At 52.8% G+C, this 15,722-nt stretch overlaps 8 protein-coding genes across 8 annotated transcripts, besides 17 other annotated features; all 8 read left to right on the top strand.

The window, feature by feature from the left end:
- Window positions 1-474, top strand: TraAM80_08329 (tryparedoxin peroxidase; the record flags this gene model as incomplete). The annotated part of the gene is made up of 1 exon (XM_029385081.1): window positions 1-474. A coding segment is annotated over one exon (474 nt), but the record flags the coding sequence as incomplete, so codon positions are not given.
- Window positions 475-829: 355 nt separating this feature from the next.
- Window positions 830-847: a microsatellite.
- Window positions 848-1,047: 200 nt separating this feature from the next.
- TraAM80_08328 (SNW domain-containing protein 1) lies at window positions 1,048-2,481 on the top strand (the record flags this gene model as incomplete). The annotated part of the gene is made up of 1 exon (XM_029385080.1): window positions 1,048-2,481. The coding sequence occupies one exon, from the start codon at window positions 1,048-1,050 to the stop codon at window positions 2,479-2,481; it is 1,434 nt and encodes a 477-aa protein (XP_029235066.1).
- Window positions 2,482-2,512: 31 nt separating this feature from the next.
- Window positions 2,513-2,559: a sequence feature (A-rich).
- A 3-nt stretch (window positions 2,560-2,562) lies between these two features.
- Window positions 2,563-2,583: a microsatellite.
- A 192-nt stretch (window positions 2,584-2,775) lies between these two features.
- Window positions 2,776-2,817: a sequence feature (A-rich).
- An 82-nt stretch (window positions 2,818-2,899) lies between these two features.
- Window positions 2,900-2,924: a microsatellite.
- A 94-nt stretch (window positions 2,925-3,018) lies between these two features.
- Window positions 3,019-4,098, top strand: TraAM80_08327 (farnesyl synthetase; the record flags this gene model as incomplete). The annotated part of the gene is made up of 1 exon (XM_029385079.1): window positions 3,019-4,098. The coding sequence occupies one exon, from the start codon at window positions 3,019-3,021 to the stop codon at window positions 4,096-4,098; it is 1,080 nt and encodes a 359-aa protein (XP_029235065.1).
- Window positions 4,099-4,243: 145 nt separating this feature from the next.
- Window positions 4,244-4,263: a microsatellite.
- Window positions 4,264-4,474: 211 nt separating this feature from the next.
- Window positions 4,475-4,500: a microsatellite.
- Window positions 4,501-4,532: a microsatellite.
- Window positions 4,533-4,640: 108 nt separating this feature from the next.
- TraAM80_08326 (glutamate dehydrogenase) lies at window positions 4,641-7,634 on the top strand (the record flags this gene model as incomplete). The annotated part of the gene is made up of 1 exon (XM_029385078.1): window positions 4,641-7,634. One exon carries the CDS (start codon window positions 4,641-4,643, stop codon window positions 7,632-7,634), a length of 2,994 nt encoding a protein of 997 aa, XP_029235064.1.
- A 99-nt stretch (window positions 7,635-7,733) lies between these two features.
- Window positions 7,734-7,784: a sequence feature (A-rich).
- Window positions 7,785-7,864: 80 nt separating this feature from the next.
- Window positions 7,865-7,893: a microsatellite.
- A 403-nt stretch (window positions 7,894-8,296) lies between these two features.
- Window positions 8,297-8,320: a microsatellite.
- A 319-nt stretch (window positions 8,321-8,639) lies between these two features.
- Window positions 8,640-8,679: a microsatellite.
- Window positions 8,680-9,159: 480 nt separating this feature from the next.
- Window positions 9,160-9,195: a sequence feature (A-rich).
- A 200-nt stretch (window positions 9,196-9,395) lies between these two features.
- TraAM80_08325 (large subunit ribosomal protein L6e) lies at window positions 9,396-9,977 on the top strand (the record flags this gene model as incomplete). Its single annotated transcript, XM_029385077.1, has 1 exon — window positions 9,396-9,977. One exon carries the CDS (start codon window positions 9,396-9,398, stop codon window positions 9,975-9,977), a length of 582 nt encoding a protein of 193 aa, XP_029235063.1.
- A 37-nt stretch (window positions 9,978-10,014) lies between these two features.
- Window positions 10,015-10,114: a sequence feature (A-rich).
- Window positions 10,115-10,677: 563 nt separating this feature from the next.
- On the top strand, window positions 10,678-11,238 carry TraAM80_08324 (succinate dehydrogenase; the record flags this gene model as incomplete). The annotated part of the gene is made up of 1 exon (XM_029385076.1): window positions 10,678-11,238. The coding sequence occupies one exon, from the start codon at window positions 10,678-10,680 to the stop codon at window positions 11,236-11,238; it is 561 nt and encodes a 186-aa protein (XP_029235062.1).
- Window positions 11,239-11,546: 308 nt separating this feature from the next.
- Window positions 11,547-11,593: a sequence feature (A-rich).
- A 385-nt stretch (window positions 11,594-11,978) lies between these two features.
- Window positions 11,979-14,024, top strand: TraAM80_08323 (uncharacterized protein; the record flags this gene model as incomplete). Its single annotated transcript, XM_029385075.1, has 1 exon — window positions 11,979-14,024. One exon carries the CDS (start codon window positions 11,979-11,981, stop codon window positions 14,022-14,024), a length of 2,046 nt encoding a protein of 681 aa, XP_029235061.1.
- A 220-nt stretch (window positions 14,025-14,244) lies between these two features.
- Window positions 14,245-14,273: a microsatellite.
- Window positions 14,274-14,358: 85 nt separating this feature from the next.
- Window positions 14,359-15,537, top strand: TraAM80_08322 (putative NAD/FAD dependent dehydrogenase; the record flags this gene model as incomplete). Its single annotated transcript, XM_029385074.1, has 1 exon — window positions 14,359-15,537. One exon carries the CDS (start codon window positions 14,359-14,361, stop codon window positions 15,535-15,537), a length of 1,179 nt encoding a protein of 392 aa, XP_029235060.1.
- Window positions 15,538-15,684: 147 nt separating this feature from the next.
- Window positions 15,685-15,711: a microsatellite.
- Window positions 15,712-15,722: the final 11 nt, after the last annotated feature.

Genomic DNA, 15,722 nt, shown 5'->3' with positions numbered 1-15,722 from the left:
TTCTACCCGCTGGACTTTACCTTTGTCTGCCCTACAGAAATCTGTCAGTTTTCCGACCGCGTGAAGGAGTTCAATGACGTTGGGTGCGAGGTGCTTGCCTGCTCTATGGACAGTGAGTACTCCCACCTGGCCTGGACAAATCTTGAGCGCAAGGAGGGTGGGCTTGGCAAGATGAACATCCCCATTCTTGCCGACAAGACCAAGTCCGTCATGAAGGCGTACGGCGTGCTGAAGGAGGAAGATGGTGTGGCGTACCGCGGTCTTTTCATCATTGACCCGAAGCAGAACCTGCGGCAGATTACCGTCAATGACCTCCCTGTTGGTCGCGATGTGGACGAGGCCCTCCGCCTCGTGAAGGCGTTCCAGTTTGTGGAGGAGCACGGCGAGGTGTGCCCCGCCAGCTGGAAGCCTGGCGGCAAGACGATGAAGCCGGATCCTGCGAAGTCCAAGGAGTACTTTAATGCCGTAGCTTAGCATTATGTCTTTTTGTTTTGTTTTTGGGGCAGGTTTGGTTGTAAGTACAGGTGAAAGCGTCATGAGTGAATAGTTAAAGGTTTTTTTGTTGATTTATTTGTGCGTGCATTATCAGGGTAAATGGTAGTGGAGTGAAAGCAGCTGATACAAGTTGCTTTTATACTTGGGAAGATGGACTGTGTTATTGAAGCACTGGTCTGAGCGATGATGGGAGGGCTGAGTTTCTCGTCTGCAGGACCCAGTGTTCTGTTCATAGGTTTTTTTTTTCTGTGTGCTTGCGTGTTTCTTATATTGGTCGCGGATTTTTTAGCATTTTTATTGCTTCTGCTGAAGGTTTTGGGGGGTCGAGGCGTTATGTGTGTGTGTGTGTGTGCGCTCGTGGGGTCTGGGCAGTGCTCTGCACTGCAGCTGTCGGGTGTTTCGTCTACCTGCCTGCCGTGGGTTTGGTCTGTTTGTGTGTTTTGTCTACCTTCGTAGTGGAGTAGGGAAAAAAACTGCACAAAAGGGGGGAGGAGAAATAAGAACGGATAAAAAAAAAAACGGTGTCATTTGCGGCGTTGTGTGTCGTGGTGAATGTGGAGCAGCAGTGAAGATGGCGGAGCCTTTGCGGAGTGCTTCTTTGCGCAGTACCCGCTAGGTATGGGACAAAAGCCACCACCGCCAGTTGTGAGGCAGCGGCTTGCAAGTGAACGGGAAGCGCGGGCGTCTGACACAGCTGCTATGCCCTCGCAGCGGGTCCCCCCATTCATTTCATCCACTGCTGCGTCGGACACCGGGACCCTCGTTGTCGCCTCGTCGGATGGCGCTTCCACCTTTGCTGTGAGCGGGGGTGTGGATCCATATTGTGAGGTGGAGGAACTGGCAGAAACAACGGAAAAAACTAGAGAGGCGTTGGAGGGGGTGCTGCGTATTCGGCAGATGCAGAAGGAAGACATCAGTGGTCGGAAGATCCGGCAGACGCAGCAGACGAAGCCGGTGCTGGAAATTGTGCTGCCAGGGGAGGTTGGCGCCGCTGGGATGCATGACCCGGCACCCATTGTGCGGTCACCCACACGCACCAAGAAGGGCCCAAGCAACCTTGGCGAAGGGGGAGCCTCCGCCTCCTCCACCGCCGACGGTGCGGTTACCGTGCCGTTTAGTATCGGGAACTGGAAAAACAAGCGAAAATTGATTATCCCGCTGGAGCAGCGCCTGGCGCAACAGGCCGACATGCAGGCGGATAGTGGTGGTGGGATAAGCGAGCAGGTCATGAGTCTCGCCATGGCGATGCAGCAGGCACGAAAAGAGGTGGAGGCGGAGCAGGCCGCTCGTGAGAAAGCCCATCAGGAGGAGGAAGAGCGCCGGCAGGCAGAAAGAGAGGCGGAGGCCACGCGGCGCGCCAGAGAATTGCTGGAAAAGGCCGCATTGGACATGGTGCATTCCTCAACCCAAAGAAAGAAGGAGACTCGCGAAGAACGTTTGGATCGAATTCGGCTGGAGCGCGAGCTTCGAGAGCGGGAGAAGCAACAAGAGGTGCGACAGCGCCGGTTAGCAAAGGCGGCTGCCAGACTGGGAATCACTGTAGAGGCACTAGAAGCGGATGAAGACCTCCTGAAGACGGTGGATGAGGCAGCGGCTGGGGGTCATGGTGTCGGCGTCACCGATTATACGTCTTCCCATTTCAGTTGCCCCCATGGAAGTGCGGCAATGGCTGCGCCGGCATCCTCGTACCTGGGCGTGAAACAGGAAGGCTCCTCGATGGACCAACAAGTGCCCTCGTTGTATGCGGACGACGACGAAACCGGCGCGCGCCCGGCTGGTGGAATACGCAAAGGAGTTTTTGGTTCCGCGGTCATCAGTAACGAGGGCATCCGTCGTGAGATGGAGGCACTGGTGCAGAGCGAAGAGCTGGGAGTCGTCAAGGATGGCCTTCAACTTGGCAACGATGATGGATCGACGGACGACGATGATGAGGATGATGGTGGCTTGGGAATGGACCAGCTTATGAAGAGGAGGCGTCGTCTGTGAACGATTCCCACAGGTACCTCTGTGTCGCCCCCTTTCTCTTTCACTTTCTCTTTCTTTTTTTTATTTCTCTTCTGCTTTGACTGTGTGTGTGTGTGTGTGTGTTCCAAGAAATAAAGAAGAAAAGAGCAAATTGAAAACCTGACGCACCACCGTCCAGGATGGAGACGACGATGTGCCGCACGTTCACCTCATCCTTCCCTTCTATCACGCACGTATGCGGTGTAATCTGAGTGGGATACGTCCGTTTGTGTGTATAATATTAAGCGAGCTCTACTGGATGTGGTTTTATTATTTTTTCTCGTTCTCTTTCGTATGTGTCTCCTCTCTTTTTTTTTCCTCACTTTACTTGGCCCTGCAGTAGAGGCGCTGGGGAATAGACACGGCGAAGAGGAGAAGTGGGGACGGAGTTGCTAAGCTTACACTCACCCATACACACACACACATCGAAGAGAGGTATAATTTCGTTTGTTGTCGTAGTTGATTTTTTCCTCTCTGTTTTTCTTTGCTTTTTTTTGTGAGCAAGGCGTTGTAAGCTTCATGCTGAAACCCGGCTTCATCTGGCGGGCCGCGGCAACCACTGCCAGCTCGAGTTCCATGCTGACAGAGAAGGGGCGGCCGTTCGCGTCGGTGGCACGTGAGGTAAAAATGATGCAGCAGCATATTGCCGCGCTTGTCAGCAACAGGAACAACGCCGTACTTGACCACGCCGCCAAATACGTCGTTGCATCAGGTGGAAAGATGTTGCGCCCAACGCTGGTGGCAATGATGGCGCACGCGCTGCTTCCACCACATGTCAGCGAGCAGCTTCGCGAAACTAGCATTGACTCACTGGATGATATTTCCCCTGGCACGATTCGGCCATTCCTGCGCCTTGGAGAAGTGACGGAGCTTATCCACACCGCCTCCCTCGTCCACGATGACGTCATTGATAACAGCGACACACGCCGTGGTCAACCCGCGCTTCACCGCGTTTACGACGCAAAGCTGGCTGTGCTGGCAGGTGATTTCCTCCTCGCCCGTGCCTCGCTGTGGATAGCCACTCTCCTTGTGCCTCGCATCGTGGTGCTCATGTCCACCGCACTGGAAGACCTTACCGCTGGTGAAATAATGCAGATGGATGGCTGCTTTGACCTTGAGAGTTATGAACAGAAAACCTACTGCAAGACGGCATCCCTTATAGCTAACTCCCTCGCGTCGACGGCGGTTCTAGCAAATCCGCAAAATGCGGCGTATGAAACTGCAGCGGCGGAGTTTGGAAGGCGCCTAGGTATTGCCTTTCAAATTGTGGATGACTGCCTCGATATCACAGGTGACGAGAAGAATTTGGGCAAACCAAAAATGGCAGACATCAACGAGGGCATCGCAACCCTGCCGGTGCTTCTTGCCGCCCGGCAAGAGGCTCGCGTGGATGAGGCAGTGCGGCGTCGCTTTAAGTATCCGGGCGACGCGTCAATGTGCATGGAGGCGGTAGAGCGTCATGGGTGTATTGCGGAAGCCATGGAGTATGCGGATAAGCATTGCCGTCACGGCGTTGAAGCACTCAGTGTCCTTCACCACTCTGCAGCACGGGACTCGCTCGAAGCTGCGATGGGCCTCGTTCTAACGCGGCAGATGTGAGCTTGGAGAGGAATAGGGGGATGTGGGTGAGGTGAGGGAGCAAGAACAAAGCAAAAGCAACTGAGGGAGGTAAAAAGGGAAACACTTAAAAAAAAAAAGAACAAAACAAGGCGTAATTTAAAGTAATATGTAAGTCCTCGTTACGTTTTTTTTTTTTTTTTTTTTGGTGAGCCGCGCGGTACTAGTGACCGGCAAACTCTTCTGGTCTTCGTTTGTGGGCGGCTACGACTCCTGTGTGTTCGCGTTCGCTGCTGCGGGCGGTCGCGGCACCGCCGCTTTTCTCTTCCTCTCATGTCTGGTGCATGTTTTCTTTATATATAGATGGATATTCTTCTTTTTTTTTTATGTGCTTTACTTGCATATATGTCCTGTCTGGCTCTCTCTCTCTCTCTCTCTCTCTCTGTGTGTGTGTGTGTGTGTGTGTTGTTTGTTTGGGGCGAAGAGCCAGCAAACAAAAGGCAAGAGATAAAAGGCTTAAAGCAAGCAAAGAGGGAAAAAAGTTGTACTCGCTTGAAGTTATTTGAAGCAAAGAAGGAAGTACGATGTGGCGCTTTGGGGTTCGAGCTTGTGTGGCCACTGCGGCACTTCGCTATCATGCCGGCGACAGCTTTCGTTTTCTCACGACTGACATGAACGCTGATACCATCATCGAGGTGGCGAAGAGGCGTAGCGCGTTTGACGAGACCTCCATACGGAGTGCGGTGCAGTTCTTTACAGGCGACCTCACCGACGGCTCCTACGGCCGCTGCTACTCCGAGGATGAAGCGGCAAGCCACGTCATGGGATTTCTCTGCGCCAAGGCAAAGCAAATGATGGGAGAACCATTTGAGCACGTTCACGAAACAGAAGACTCTGCCTTTTACATTTGCGCACACGATCATGCAAGCCAACTCCGTACTGTTCGACGCCTTTCAATGTTTGTGGGTCGTGAAAAGAAACCAAAGCAGTCTATTTCTATGCGTGGATACACCACCGACGGCGGCTCCACCTGCGTCTACACCGCCAAATGGCAGCCGTTTGTGAACCCAAACCCAGCACCAGAAGAGAGGGATATTAAGCAGCTTGCAAGCCGTGTTTTCCTTGAAGAACGCTCACCAGAGCTGCAGAAGCGCTATGAGGAACTTCTGGAACGTTTTGATGATTCCGTTGGGCCTGTCTTTACGGTCCTTGAGGGAGAAGGTGGTGAAATGTGTTTCTCCATGGCCATCGCAGCCGATCGCAACTACTACCTGGCATCCCTTATGGCCATCATACAAGAAATTCCAGGAGCGGTGGTGCATCGCTGCTTTTCGGAGACCTTTTCAAGTGGTGTTCATATTTACACGCTTTACGTCGCGGGCGCCTCGAGTGCGCAGCTACAGGATCGTGCGTCGATGGTGGGCCTGCTCCCCAATCGTCCTCCCAACTCCATCACCCGCCTACACGAGGATCTCGTGTTCAACGTGGAGCAGAGCGTCTTTACCGATTCAGCCCTTGTGTTTGCCTTTTACTTTACGCCAAACCCCACCTCGGACGACTACCGTCACCTTCGGACAGTTCTTTCAAGGGAATCGACTGGCATCAACCGTCTCAACTCCCTACGCAACTCCTTAACGCTCGAGATGATGTCAGAACGGTACATTGGTACCCTCATCAGCCAGTACCCGGAGTATATGATCGAAATCTACGAAGACTTCCGCCGTGGCACCACACCTGTGTCACGTCAGGCCATTGAAAAGAAAATTGTCGATCGCTTCAGAGAAGACCAGCGTCCGATGCATGACGTTGAAATTTTCAAGTCCTTATTGCGCTTTAATGAGGTTGTTGTGAAGCACAATTTCTTTAAAAAGGAGAAGGTGGCACTTTGCTTCCGTCTTGACCCGTCATTCCTTAAGGAGCTTGAGTATCCACGTGTGCCGCACGGCGTTTTTCTTCTTGCTGGTGGACAATGGCGTGGATTTCATGTGCGGTTTACCGATATCGCCCGTGGTGGTATACGTATAATTTTGTCGAAGGAAAATGCATACCGGCGCAACAAGAGGTCGGTGTTTCAGGAGAACTACAATCTTGCCTACACACAGCTCTTGAAGAACAAGGACATTCCAGAGGGAGGAAGTAAAGGGACGATTCTTGTTTCAAGCCGCTATCTGACCCGTTTTGATTATTCTCGTTGCCAAAGGGTTTTTCTACAATATACGGATGCCCTGCTGGATACCATTTTGCCAGGTGAATCCGGCATTGTAGATAACTTGAAGCAGACGGAAATATTGTTCTTGGGTCCAGACGAGAATACGGCAGGGACCTTTCCCTCCGACGGCGCTTTGCATAGCAAGCGGCGCGGGTACTCCGCATGGAAGTCTTTCACCACTGGAAAAGACCCCTCCATGGGTGGTATTCCCCATGATGTGTACGGTATGACAACTCGCTCCGTGCGCACCTTTGTGCGTGGCGTGTACAGCAAACTTGGTCTGAAGGAGGAGGAGATGACAAAGTTCCAGACCGGTGGGCCCGATGGGGACCTTGGCTCTAACGAAATTCTTCAAAGCCGGGAAAAACTGGTGGCGATTTCCGACATCTCCGGCTCACTGCATGACCCCAATGGAATTGATCGGGAGGAGTTAAAACGCCTGGCGTTGCGCCGCCTGCAGCTGTCTCACTTTGACAAATCTAAACTTTCCCCAAAAGGATTTTTGGTGTTGACGGAGGATAAAAATGTGGTTCTGCCAGATGGAACTTACGTAGACGACGGTGCCCTGTTCCGTGACGAGTTTCACTTTACAAAGTACACCGAGGCCGATGTGTTTGTCCCATGTGGTGGCCGCCCCCGCAGCGTCACACTGGCGAATGTCGGTCGCTTCCTGAAGGTGCCCGATGTCGAGGGGGAGGCCATGCTGGCGGGCAAGTTTCAAATGCCAGAGTCCCTCAAGTTTAAGATTATTGTGGAGGGGGCAAATCTATTCATTTCTCAGGACGCCCGTTTGGCGCTGGAGCGCTGTGGTGTTGTCCTGTTTAAGGACGCGTCAGGTAACAAGGGCGGGGTTACCTCCTCCTCACTTGAGGTATACGCGGGACTGGCTCTCTCAGATGAGGAGCATGCCAAATACATGTGCGTCCAAAACCCAGAGAAGGTGCCGGAGTTTTACAAGAATTACGTGAACGACATCATTGCCCGCATTGAGAATAATGCCCAGCGAGAGTTCGACGCCATCTGGCGCGACCACGAGTCCCACCCTGGGACTCCAAAGACAATTATTGCGGATGCTCTTAGTGGGAAGAATGTACAAATGCGTGCTAGCATGCTTGCAAGCGACGCATTTAAGAATCAAAAACTTGTACGTTATATTCTTCAACATTACACTCCCAAAACACTGCTTGAGGTGGTGCCACTGGACTTGTTGATGCAGCGGGTTCCCGTTGCCTATCAGCATGCCATTTGTGCCATGTGGCTTGCATCCGAGTACGTGTACTCCACAGGCATGGACAGTAACGAGTTTGACTTTTTCTCGTTCATGAGCATACACATTGAGCGCGCCTCAGCCATGGCTAAGGGGAAGTGATGCCAAAGCATGCAAGGGAGGAAGGGTCGCTGCTATCGGTTGCCGTACTAACAGCCTCTTGAGAGATGTGTGGGTATGAAAACGTCTATTGGCCGTGTCTTTTTTTTCTTTTTTGTATTTTTCTTTCTTTTTTTTTTTTTGTTGTTTATTCCCTCATTTGTGCTGTGTGGGGTTCTGTGGTTCCATGGATGAATGAAATAATACTTAGACCACATGTTTTTTTTTTCTTTGAGAGAGAGAAAGAGAGAGAGAGGGGGAGGGGGTGTTTTCTATCATTAAACGAGAAAGCGTATGTATGATGTCTCTCTCCCCGATGGTGGGCAGGTTGTGATGGGTGTGTAAGTGTGTGCTACGCCTGATTTTTCTTTCTTTATCGCTTGGGCGAGGACGGAAGACGTCCAAACAAAACTGGTGTAGCATGGAGGGAGGTGGAATGGGAGTAGAGTTAGCACAAATAAACAGGGGAACAGGGGCATATTGAGGAGTGTGGGGTGCATTTCTGCACGTTGCTGTAACTAAGCGGGGTGGGGTTGAAGGGGGTGTCACGCTGCATGTAGGCAGATTAAGCGGCAGCGGCTGTAGCAGAGAAAGAATGATGTGGATGGTGTGAAGGAGCACCTACTTTTGAGACAGGGAAACATATTGAAACTTTGTTCTGGTTGTTGTTTCTTTATTTCTTTCCTTCTGCTGTTGATCTTGTTTCCAACCGCAGTTGGAACTTTTTGTTGCATGCATTCTCGCGCTATCCGTGTTAGCACGCACGTGTTGTTTGTTGTTTTGTTCATTGGGAAATGAAGTGGGGGGAAGAGGGAGCACTGCAGTGAGGGCAGGGAGTGCGCTGCGTGTTTATCCGGGGAGGGGGAGGGGTGAGTAAGGTTTTTTTTTTTTTGAGTTACGGGAAGTTGTGATAGTTTATGCTCAAACTTGTCCGTGAACTATCCTTGACTTTAGTCTTTGTTTGTTTTTGTCAATATGCCCCTCTTCCTCCCTTCACTCCCCTGTTGGGTTTTTTTTTTTGTTTTCGTTTTTTTTTGTTTTCGTTTTTCAGCTGCATTTGTGGGGGAAGCGGGTGAATGCCAAGTGGACACGGCGGTGCCTGTCCGGTGCTGCTGCAGAAGTAGTCGAACAGTGTTGCATGCATCAATAGGATCGTGCATGTGCGTGTGTGTTCAGGTGGTTTGTTGCGTGGCCACTTAAGCGGCTCCCAAGGCGGTGGCTTCCGTGTGACTGCGTGCGTAGGAAAAGTGTAGAGTCCTCACTGTTTGATCTTGTTTGTTTTACTTTGGGCGGCCACTACATGTTGCTTCCTCTCTTTTTCTGTTTTTCTTTTTTCTTGTGTTTTCTTTTTTTTCTTTTTTCTCTTGTTGTTTTCCCGCACAAACATCTGCCAGCGTCTTCGCCGCCCGCGTGGGCAGGAGACGCAAAGGCGAGAGGAGCGGGACAGAGGCCCACAGCCGCGCCGCCGCACAGTGACCGCGTGGGTGTTTTCCCCCACAAAGACAGGGCCCCGTGTCATGCAGCGCGCTTTTTCTTTTTTTTTTTTTCTTTTTTTTGCTTGTTTGATTCCTTTGGGATTTTTCCTCTGCGTTCTCCTTGTATTTTTTCTTCTTCGCATCCGTTTGTTTGCCCATTTGTTTACTTTTCGCCTTATGTCTCTGCCTTGTCACCACGTCTACGTCGTTGCCGTCGTAGGGACTGATCGTAAAAGGGAGAGCGGCGAGGTAGGGACCTTAAAAGGAAGAAATAACAATTGAAAAAAGCATGGCCCCAGCTACGAAGAAGCGCGCCACCAAGAAGGTCGCCAAGAAGGTGAGCCGTAAGAGCCCCGAGTACACGACGGTGCGTAAGAGCTGCACACCTGGCACCATCGCAATCATTCTTGCCGGGCGCTTTCGTGGCCGCCGTGCGGTGATTTTGAAGCAGCTGCCCGGGAACGGCCCGCTGGTCATCTCTGGGCCCATGAAATACAACGGCGTGCCGATCCGTCGCATCGACTCTCGTTACATCATCGCGACCTCGACGAAGGTGGACGTGAAGAACGTGGACGTGAGCGGCATCACCGCTGACATCTTCAAGCGCCCGAAGCAGGAGAAGCGCGTGAAGTCGGAGGGCGAGTTCATGGGCGACAAGGCCAAGAAGGCCGCGGAGCGGAAGGCCAAGAAGACGGCGAAGGCGGCACCGAAGGGGATCGTCAGCGACGCCCGTGCGCAGCTGCAGAAGAAGGTTGATGCCGCGCTCGTTGAGGCCATCAAGAAGGACCCACTGGGGAAGGAAAAGGCCGGCTACCTTCACTCCGTCTTCACCATCAAGCCAGGTGATGTACCGCACCGCATGAACTGGTAGGCCCTGTGCGGCGTGGGTGCGTGGGTTTCCCGCTCTCTTTTTTTTTGTTTTACGTGATTTGTCTCGACGTGTTCTTTTTTGTTTGTTTGTTTTTGGGTTTTGGGTTTTTTGCTTTGTAGCTTCTTCCTTTTTTGTTTGGTCGATGTGCGTGTGTGTGCGTCGCGTGTCGAACTTTGTCCGTCGTTGTTACGCGTGTCCTCCCGCCGCATCGGCGCTGGTGGTGAAGAACGGCGGCAGCGGCGGTGCGTGGCGGCGACACCATACAAACAAACAGAAAAGCAGAAACGAAGAAACGAGCGATATTCCCGTTTTCCTTCTTTTTTCCTTTTTGGCGGCAACGGTCGCTGTGAGACGGCCTTGCATGCGTGAAAAGCATGGCTGTGGTCCACGTGCAAAGAGGGTTTTTTCCTGAAAGCAAAACACTATGGATATATACATATGTATATATACACACATCTTCTCGGTTGTTTTTCTGCGTTTTTTTTTTTTTTGCTTGTGGCGTTGCCGCCGTCTCTGGGGGGGGGGAGGGAGGGAATTAAGCAGTAGCAAATCAGCATCCCCCGCATTAGTTTAGTCAGTGCAGCAGAAGGACGTGGCGAGCGAGGAGTAGACGTGCGTACAATAGACACGTGGAGATATATATATATATTTGTACAGGCGTAGCGTGGTAGGAAAAGAAAAAGTGGAATAACTTGCAGAAATGCCCTCGGCCCCGCTTCCAGGCCAAGTGGCACGATACAGCAGCCCTCTCTTCATGTATCGCCGCATCTTGAGGAATTCATCACCCAAGCCTGACACGGTGTTTATAGCAAAGGACAATTGCAAGACCGCCTTTCACGTCATGACACAGCGACCAGGCTATGGAAACAACCCGTACACTGTGAGCCGCTGGTACCTCAAGGAGAAGGTGCATAGCAGCAATAGAAATCGACTGGAGGGCCTTTACGAGTGTGTGCTTTGCGCCTCCTGCACCGGCAGTTGTCCCCAGTACTGGTGGAACCGTGAACACTTTCTCGGGCCTGCCGTTCTACTGCAAGCGTATCGCTGGTTGATTGAGCCGCTAGACCGCGATTATGACAGCCGTGTCAAGATGTTTGAGCATGGCTCTTTGGTGAACTTTTGCCACAACATTTACAATTGCAGCATAACTTGCCCAAAGTTCCTTAACCCAGCGTATGCCTCGAAGGAAATTAAGCGCATGGGCTCGCCCGTCACACCACGTGTTCCACCGGCATTGGACACACCGGCAATCACGAAATAGGCTGGTCAATGCGCAAGGCAAGAAAGAAGTGGAGGAGTTTGGGTTGAGGATGTGGGGAAGAGGCGCAGGCAGGAGTGCATGCAGGTATACGGGGACGTAGGGAGTTTGACTGTAATACTTTCCTTTTTTCTTCTTTTTTTTTTTGCTTTTTTTTCTGCTTGTTTTGACTTTGTTTTTGAGTTATGTTGTATGCTGCAACAAACAAGAGAGGAAGGGATACAGTCTTTTCTCCTGCTTCTTTTCCCGGATGTTTGTTCCTCGCCCCTCCCCCTGCGCCGCCTCTTTCACAACCAACAATTTTCACCGTATTTATTTTTTTTTGTTGTTGTTGTTTTTTTTTTTTTTTTCTATTATTGGTGTGGGTTTGGTATGAAAATTGCCTCAAAAAGGTGGGGTGGGAGTCAATTACCATTTCTCTCCCTACGCATCTGCGTGCGTGTGTTTGCGCTTGTGCCGTGTGTGTAGTAGTGGAAGATGAAAGCGGAAGGTGCTGTGCTTGTAGCAGTGGTGGGGACCTCGTTTGTGTTTGTATTACTATTTGGTGGGAGGCATTGGGACTCCTGCACCAGAGAGTAACATCCACATACATACGAAGCTGCACATATTTTGTATTCGCCTTTTTCATTTTGCTTTACCGTTTATTTGTAGTTTGGCCGCTCTTGTCCAACGCCAGTGTTGGGCATAAGCCGTAGGGAGAGGACGACGTGGGGGAGGGGGAGGGTTAACATTGATGCAAACGTATGTTTCTTAGCTTTTCTATTACAGGGGCCTCGGTGCGGCCGTTTATGCACCTGCTGCAGACCGTCTGCAAGCAGGGCGAGGGGATCTTCTTCGAGCCGCACCAGGACGTGCTGCAGCTACGTGCGGTGAACAGTACCCGAAGCACGCACATGCTTGTGAGCATTGCCGCCTGCCATCTTGAGGGCTACCACTACATTCATGGAAATAGCGCGGCAAATTCTTCAGGACAAGAGGGCAGTCCAACGTCTGAGACAAATCCGTCGCGTCACAACGATATCAATGGCAGCGGGGAGTCTTTTTTGCTGCTCCCCACAAAGGCCCTTACCGTGACGGTGCTACGCCAGTCGCAGGGCTTGTGTGCTGTGCACGTTCACTACGACGCCACCTCTGCGTCCGATATGGCCGCCTGTGACGCACTGCAGTGGGAGTGCGTGTTGTCCTGCGGCACAACGAAAAAGTTTGGGCTCCCGTTGGCGGAGGGACGGCCGGAACGCGCTTTTTTTGCACCTGAACGTTTTGGCTTTGATGCATGTGCGGCAGCGTGGTTGTGGGGAGCGTTGCTTGCCTGGTTCCCTGCGTCACGGCCGCGCGTTGTAATGCAACCCCTCAAGTCGCGTCTTGAGCTGTGGGTTGTGGATAACGGCGAGGCGGACATCATGGAAGGCGCCCAGCCGCCGCTGGATGGTGGCAAAAGCGGTGGGGCAGAGACGAAGGTTGTGGCGTCGCAGGACCACTTCCTCTTTATGCAGCAGTATGAGCCCCACGACGGCGAGCCACACCGTGGGAGTGCAACGGCGTCGAGGGAAAAGAGTGGCGTGGATGAGGCATGCGGTGCAGCAGGGGCAAGTGAAGTGTTGCTTCCGGGAAAAATCATTGAGATGAAGCCATTCAAGCAAGTCTGCCTTCTGGCGGATCAACTTGGTATGATGATTCGAGTGCGCACCGGGGTGGAGGGCCTTCCCGTTTTTGTGGAGGCCATCACAGTGCAGGCGGCTCAACAGGCAGCTGCATTAGCAATCAAAACTGCAACCAAAGATGCTGCTGCTTCTGCGGTATCTGTTTTTTCGGGCAACGGCGTTGCCGCTATGCCGCAGAATATGTTTGGCAGACACCCAGTGCCGGTGGAGAACTCATTTCAGGTGACATTCTCCATGTACATTGCTGCCTTTGACGTGCCACAGCGGGTCTTGGACGGCGGCGAGGGATTCACAGCAACGAACCGTCACTCCACCAACTCTGTCACCACCGTCACTGGTGAGGACCGTGGTGTAGGTACGGCGAGTGAGATGCACGAGGTCGGGGCCCCAGTGGCTTCCACGTACGTTGCGCCGCTTTCACCGGACGCAGCGCCCGCTTTGGCTGGGGCGCCGCAGGCCCTCCCCACGATAACAGCAAGCGCGACCGCAGGGCCGGCTGTTATCCTGGAAGGTGCCACCAATGGGGCAGATCCTGCGAAGAATAACGTCTGCTCACCGCCGGGTGTCCTGGTGTCCGCGTCTCTCAATCAGGGACCGTCGGGTCTTTTTGACGGGCCCTCGCAGGTGGACGCGTCGCCTTCGCACAGCAATGGGCGTACGCTTTTCTCCCCAGGCGGGGAGATCGTGGTACGGGCCACACCGGACGCTCCTACGGCTGCTGAGGGTAGGGCCAGCACACCACGCCGTGGCGGCAAGCGATGCCGTGGCGGCGAAACCGTCGACGGCAAATCCCCTCAGCAGTCGATTGTCAGTTGCACCGCTGGCGTCACCACCGCCATGTCGGTGGCGCAGTCTGCCTCGTTTGTGGCGCCCACGAACGTGTCGTCCAGCGACCGCACTCAGGCAGGACTGCAACAGCGAGAGGAGGAGCTGATGTTGTCAGGCTCTGCGAAGCCTCCAGTAGAAACTCGGTTTCCGCTGGACTTTAACGCCTTTATGCAGGAAATTGCGGAGGAGGCAAAGGAAGATGAGGAGCCTAGCGAGGAGGATGAGGACTTGCAACGTTTTCTTGAAAGTTGTATGTCTTTGTTTGTGCGACCAGAAACCCCGGCAACCCAGCCACAGTAGTTTGGCCTTTTTGCGCGTATGTGGAGTTTGCAGGCCGTTCTTGCTCTTCCCCCTTCGTTCACTCACCTGCCGAAGTAAGTTGCATGCAGACGTTGCGCATCAGCACAGAAAACGGAAGGAGGAAAATGAAAAAAAAAAGGAGAAGAGGAAAGAATTTGCTACTCAACACACTTTTAGTTCCCTTTTACTCCTGTGTGGCGTCCCTCTCTCTCTCTCCCTCTGTGTGTGTGTGTGTGTGTGTGTGTGTGTCTTTGTCAGCGTCGCCCAATATTTTCTAAGAGGGGGACTCAGAGCGTGAGCAAGGGAGGAAGGGCCCAAAAAAAAAAAAAAGCAAATGCACCAGGAAGGAAGTAAGCGAAAGACCCTAGACGCCACGGTGCGGGATGACAATCCGTATAGCCGACTCATGGCACTGCAGCGAATGGGCGTGGTAGACAACTATGAGGCTATTCGTCAAAAGTCTATTGCGATTATAGGTGCAGGTGGGGTGGGGAGTGTTGTGGCGGAGATGCTGACGCGTTGTGGAATCACAAAGATTTTGCTTTTTGACTACGATAAGGTGGAGCTCGCCAACATGAATCGCCTGTTTTACCGTCCCGAGCAGCAGGGCATGACTAAGGTGAAGGCGGCAAAACAGACGCTGGAGAGCATCAACCCGGACACGGAGATCGTCCCATACGCCTTTAGTATCACCTCCACCGAACACTGGCATGATTTTGTGGACGCCCTCACGAAGCACGGCGGTGTGCAGCCGAATTCACCTGTGGATCTTTTGCTCTGTTGTGTGGACAACTTTCAGGCCCGTCTCACAGTCAACTACGCCTGCCTGCTTCATAACATTCCATGGATGGAGAGCGGCGTCGCGGAGAATGCTGTCAGCGGCCACATCCAGCTCTTGCTTCCGGGCGTGACCCCCTGCTATGAGTGCTGCCCCCCGCTGGTGGTGGCGACAGGGATGCCTGAGGCGAAGCGCGAGGGTGTCTGTGCGGCGTCACTTCCCACCACCATGGGCATCGTGGCGGGATTCATGGCGCAGAACACGCTGAAGTATTTACTGAACTTTGGCACAGTGAGCGAGTACGTCGGCTACGACGCGATGCGGGATCATTTCCCTTGCGTCACCATCAAGGCAAACCCCGAGTGCCGCAATGAGACTTGCGTGCAGCGGCAGCAGGAATACGCCACACGGCGGGCTTTGATGGGTGACGCGGCCCACCCACTGTATCAGGGGAGAAAACAACGTGAGGAGCGGGAGGCGAAGGAACGGGCGGCGGCGAAGGCGAAGGCTTCGGCATCCGCTGCAGAGTGGGGAATTGTGGTGGAGGCGCAGGGGAAGGAGAACTTGGCGGTGCATGCAACGCAGCCGGGCGGTGCAGAAGACGCCGGCGTGGAGTACGCGTACAGCGGCGGTGCGGGGAGTGCGGCAAACCACACGGAGGAGGAATTTGTGTCGACAGACGGTGGTGAGTCCCTTGAGGCGTTGATGGCAAAAATGAAGTCTTTGCAGCATTAAATAAGTCTGATGTGCTCATGCGCAGTTGCAGAAGCAAAAACAAGGGGGAATGAGGTTCGGGTTTTTTTTTCTACCACACTTTTTCTTCTGCTGTGCTTAAAGTAATTTTAAAAAAGCTTGGTGAGGAAGCAAAAGGACTGTTGTGTATCTCTCTTTCTCTCTCTCTCTCTCTCTTTTGTTTTTGT

This window comes from Trypanosoma rangeli, assembly GCF_003719475.1.
Source record: "Trypanosoma rangeli strain AM80 chromosome Unknown Tra_15.4_contig_00401, whole genome shotgun sequence".
Lineage (NCBI taxonomy): Eukaryota > Euglenozoa > Kinetoplastea > Trypanosomatida > Trypanosomatidae > Trypanosoma > Trypanosoma rangeli.
The sequence above is the reverse complement of the archived record's forward strand: the minus strand, read 5'-3'. Positions and strand labels throughout refer to the sequence as shown.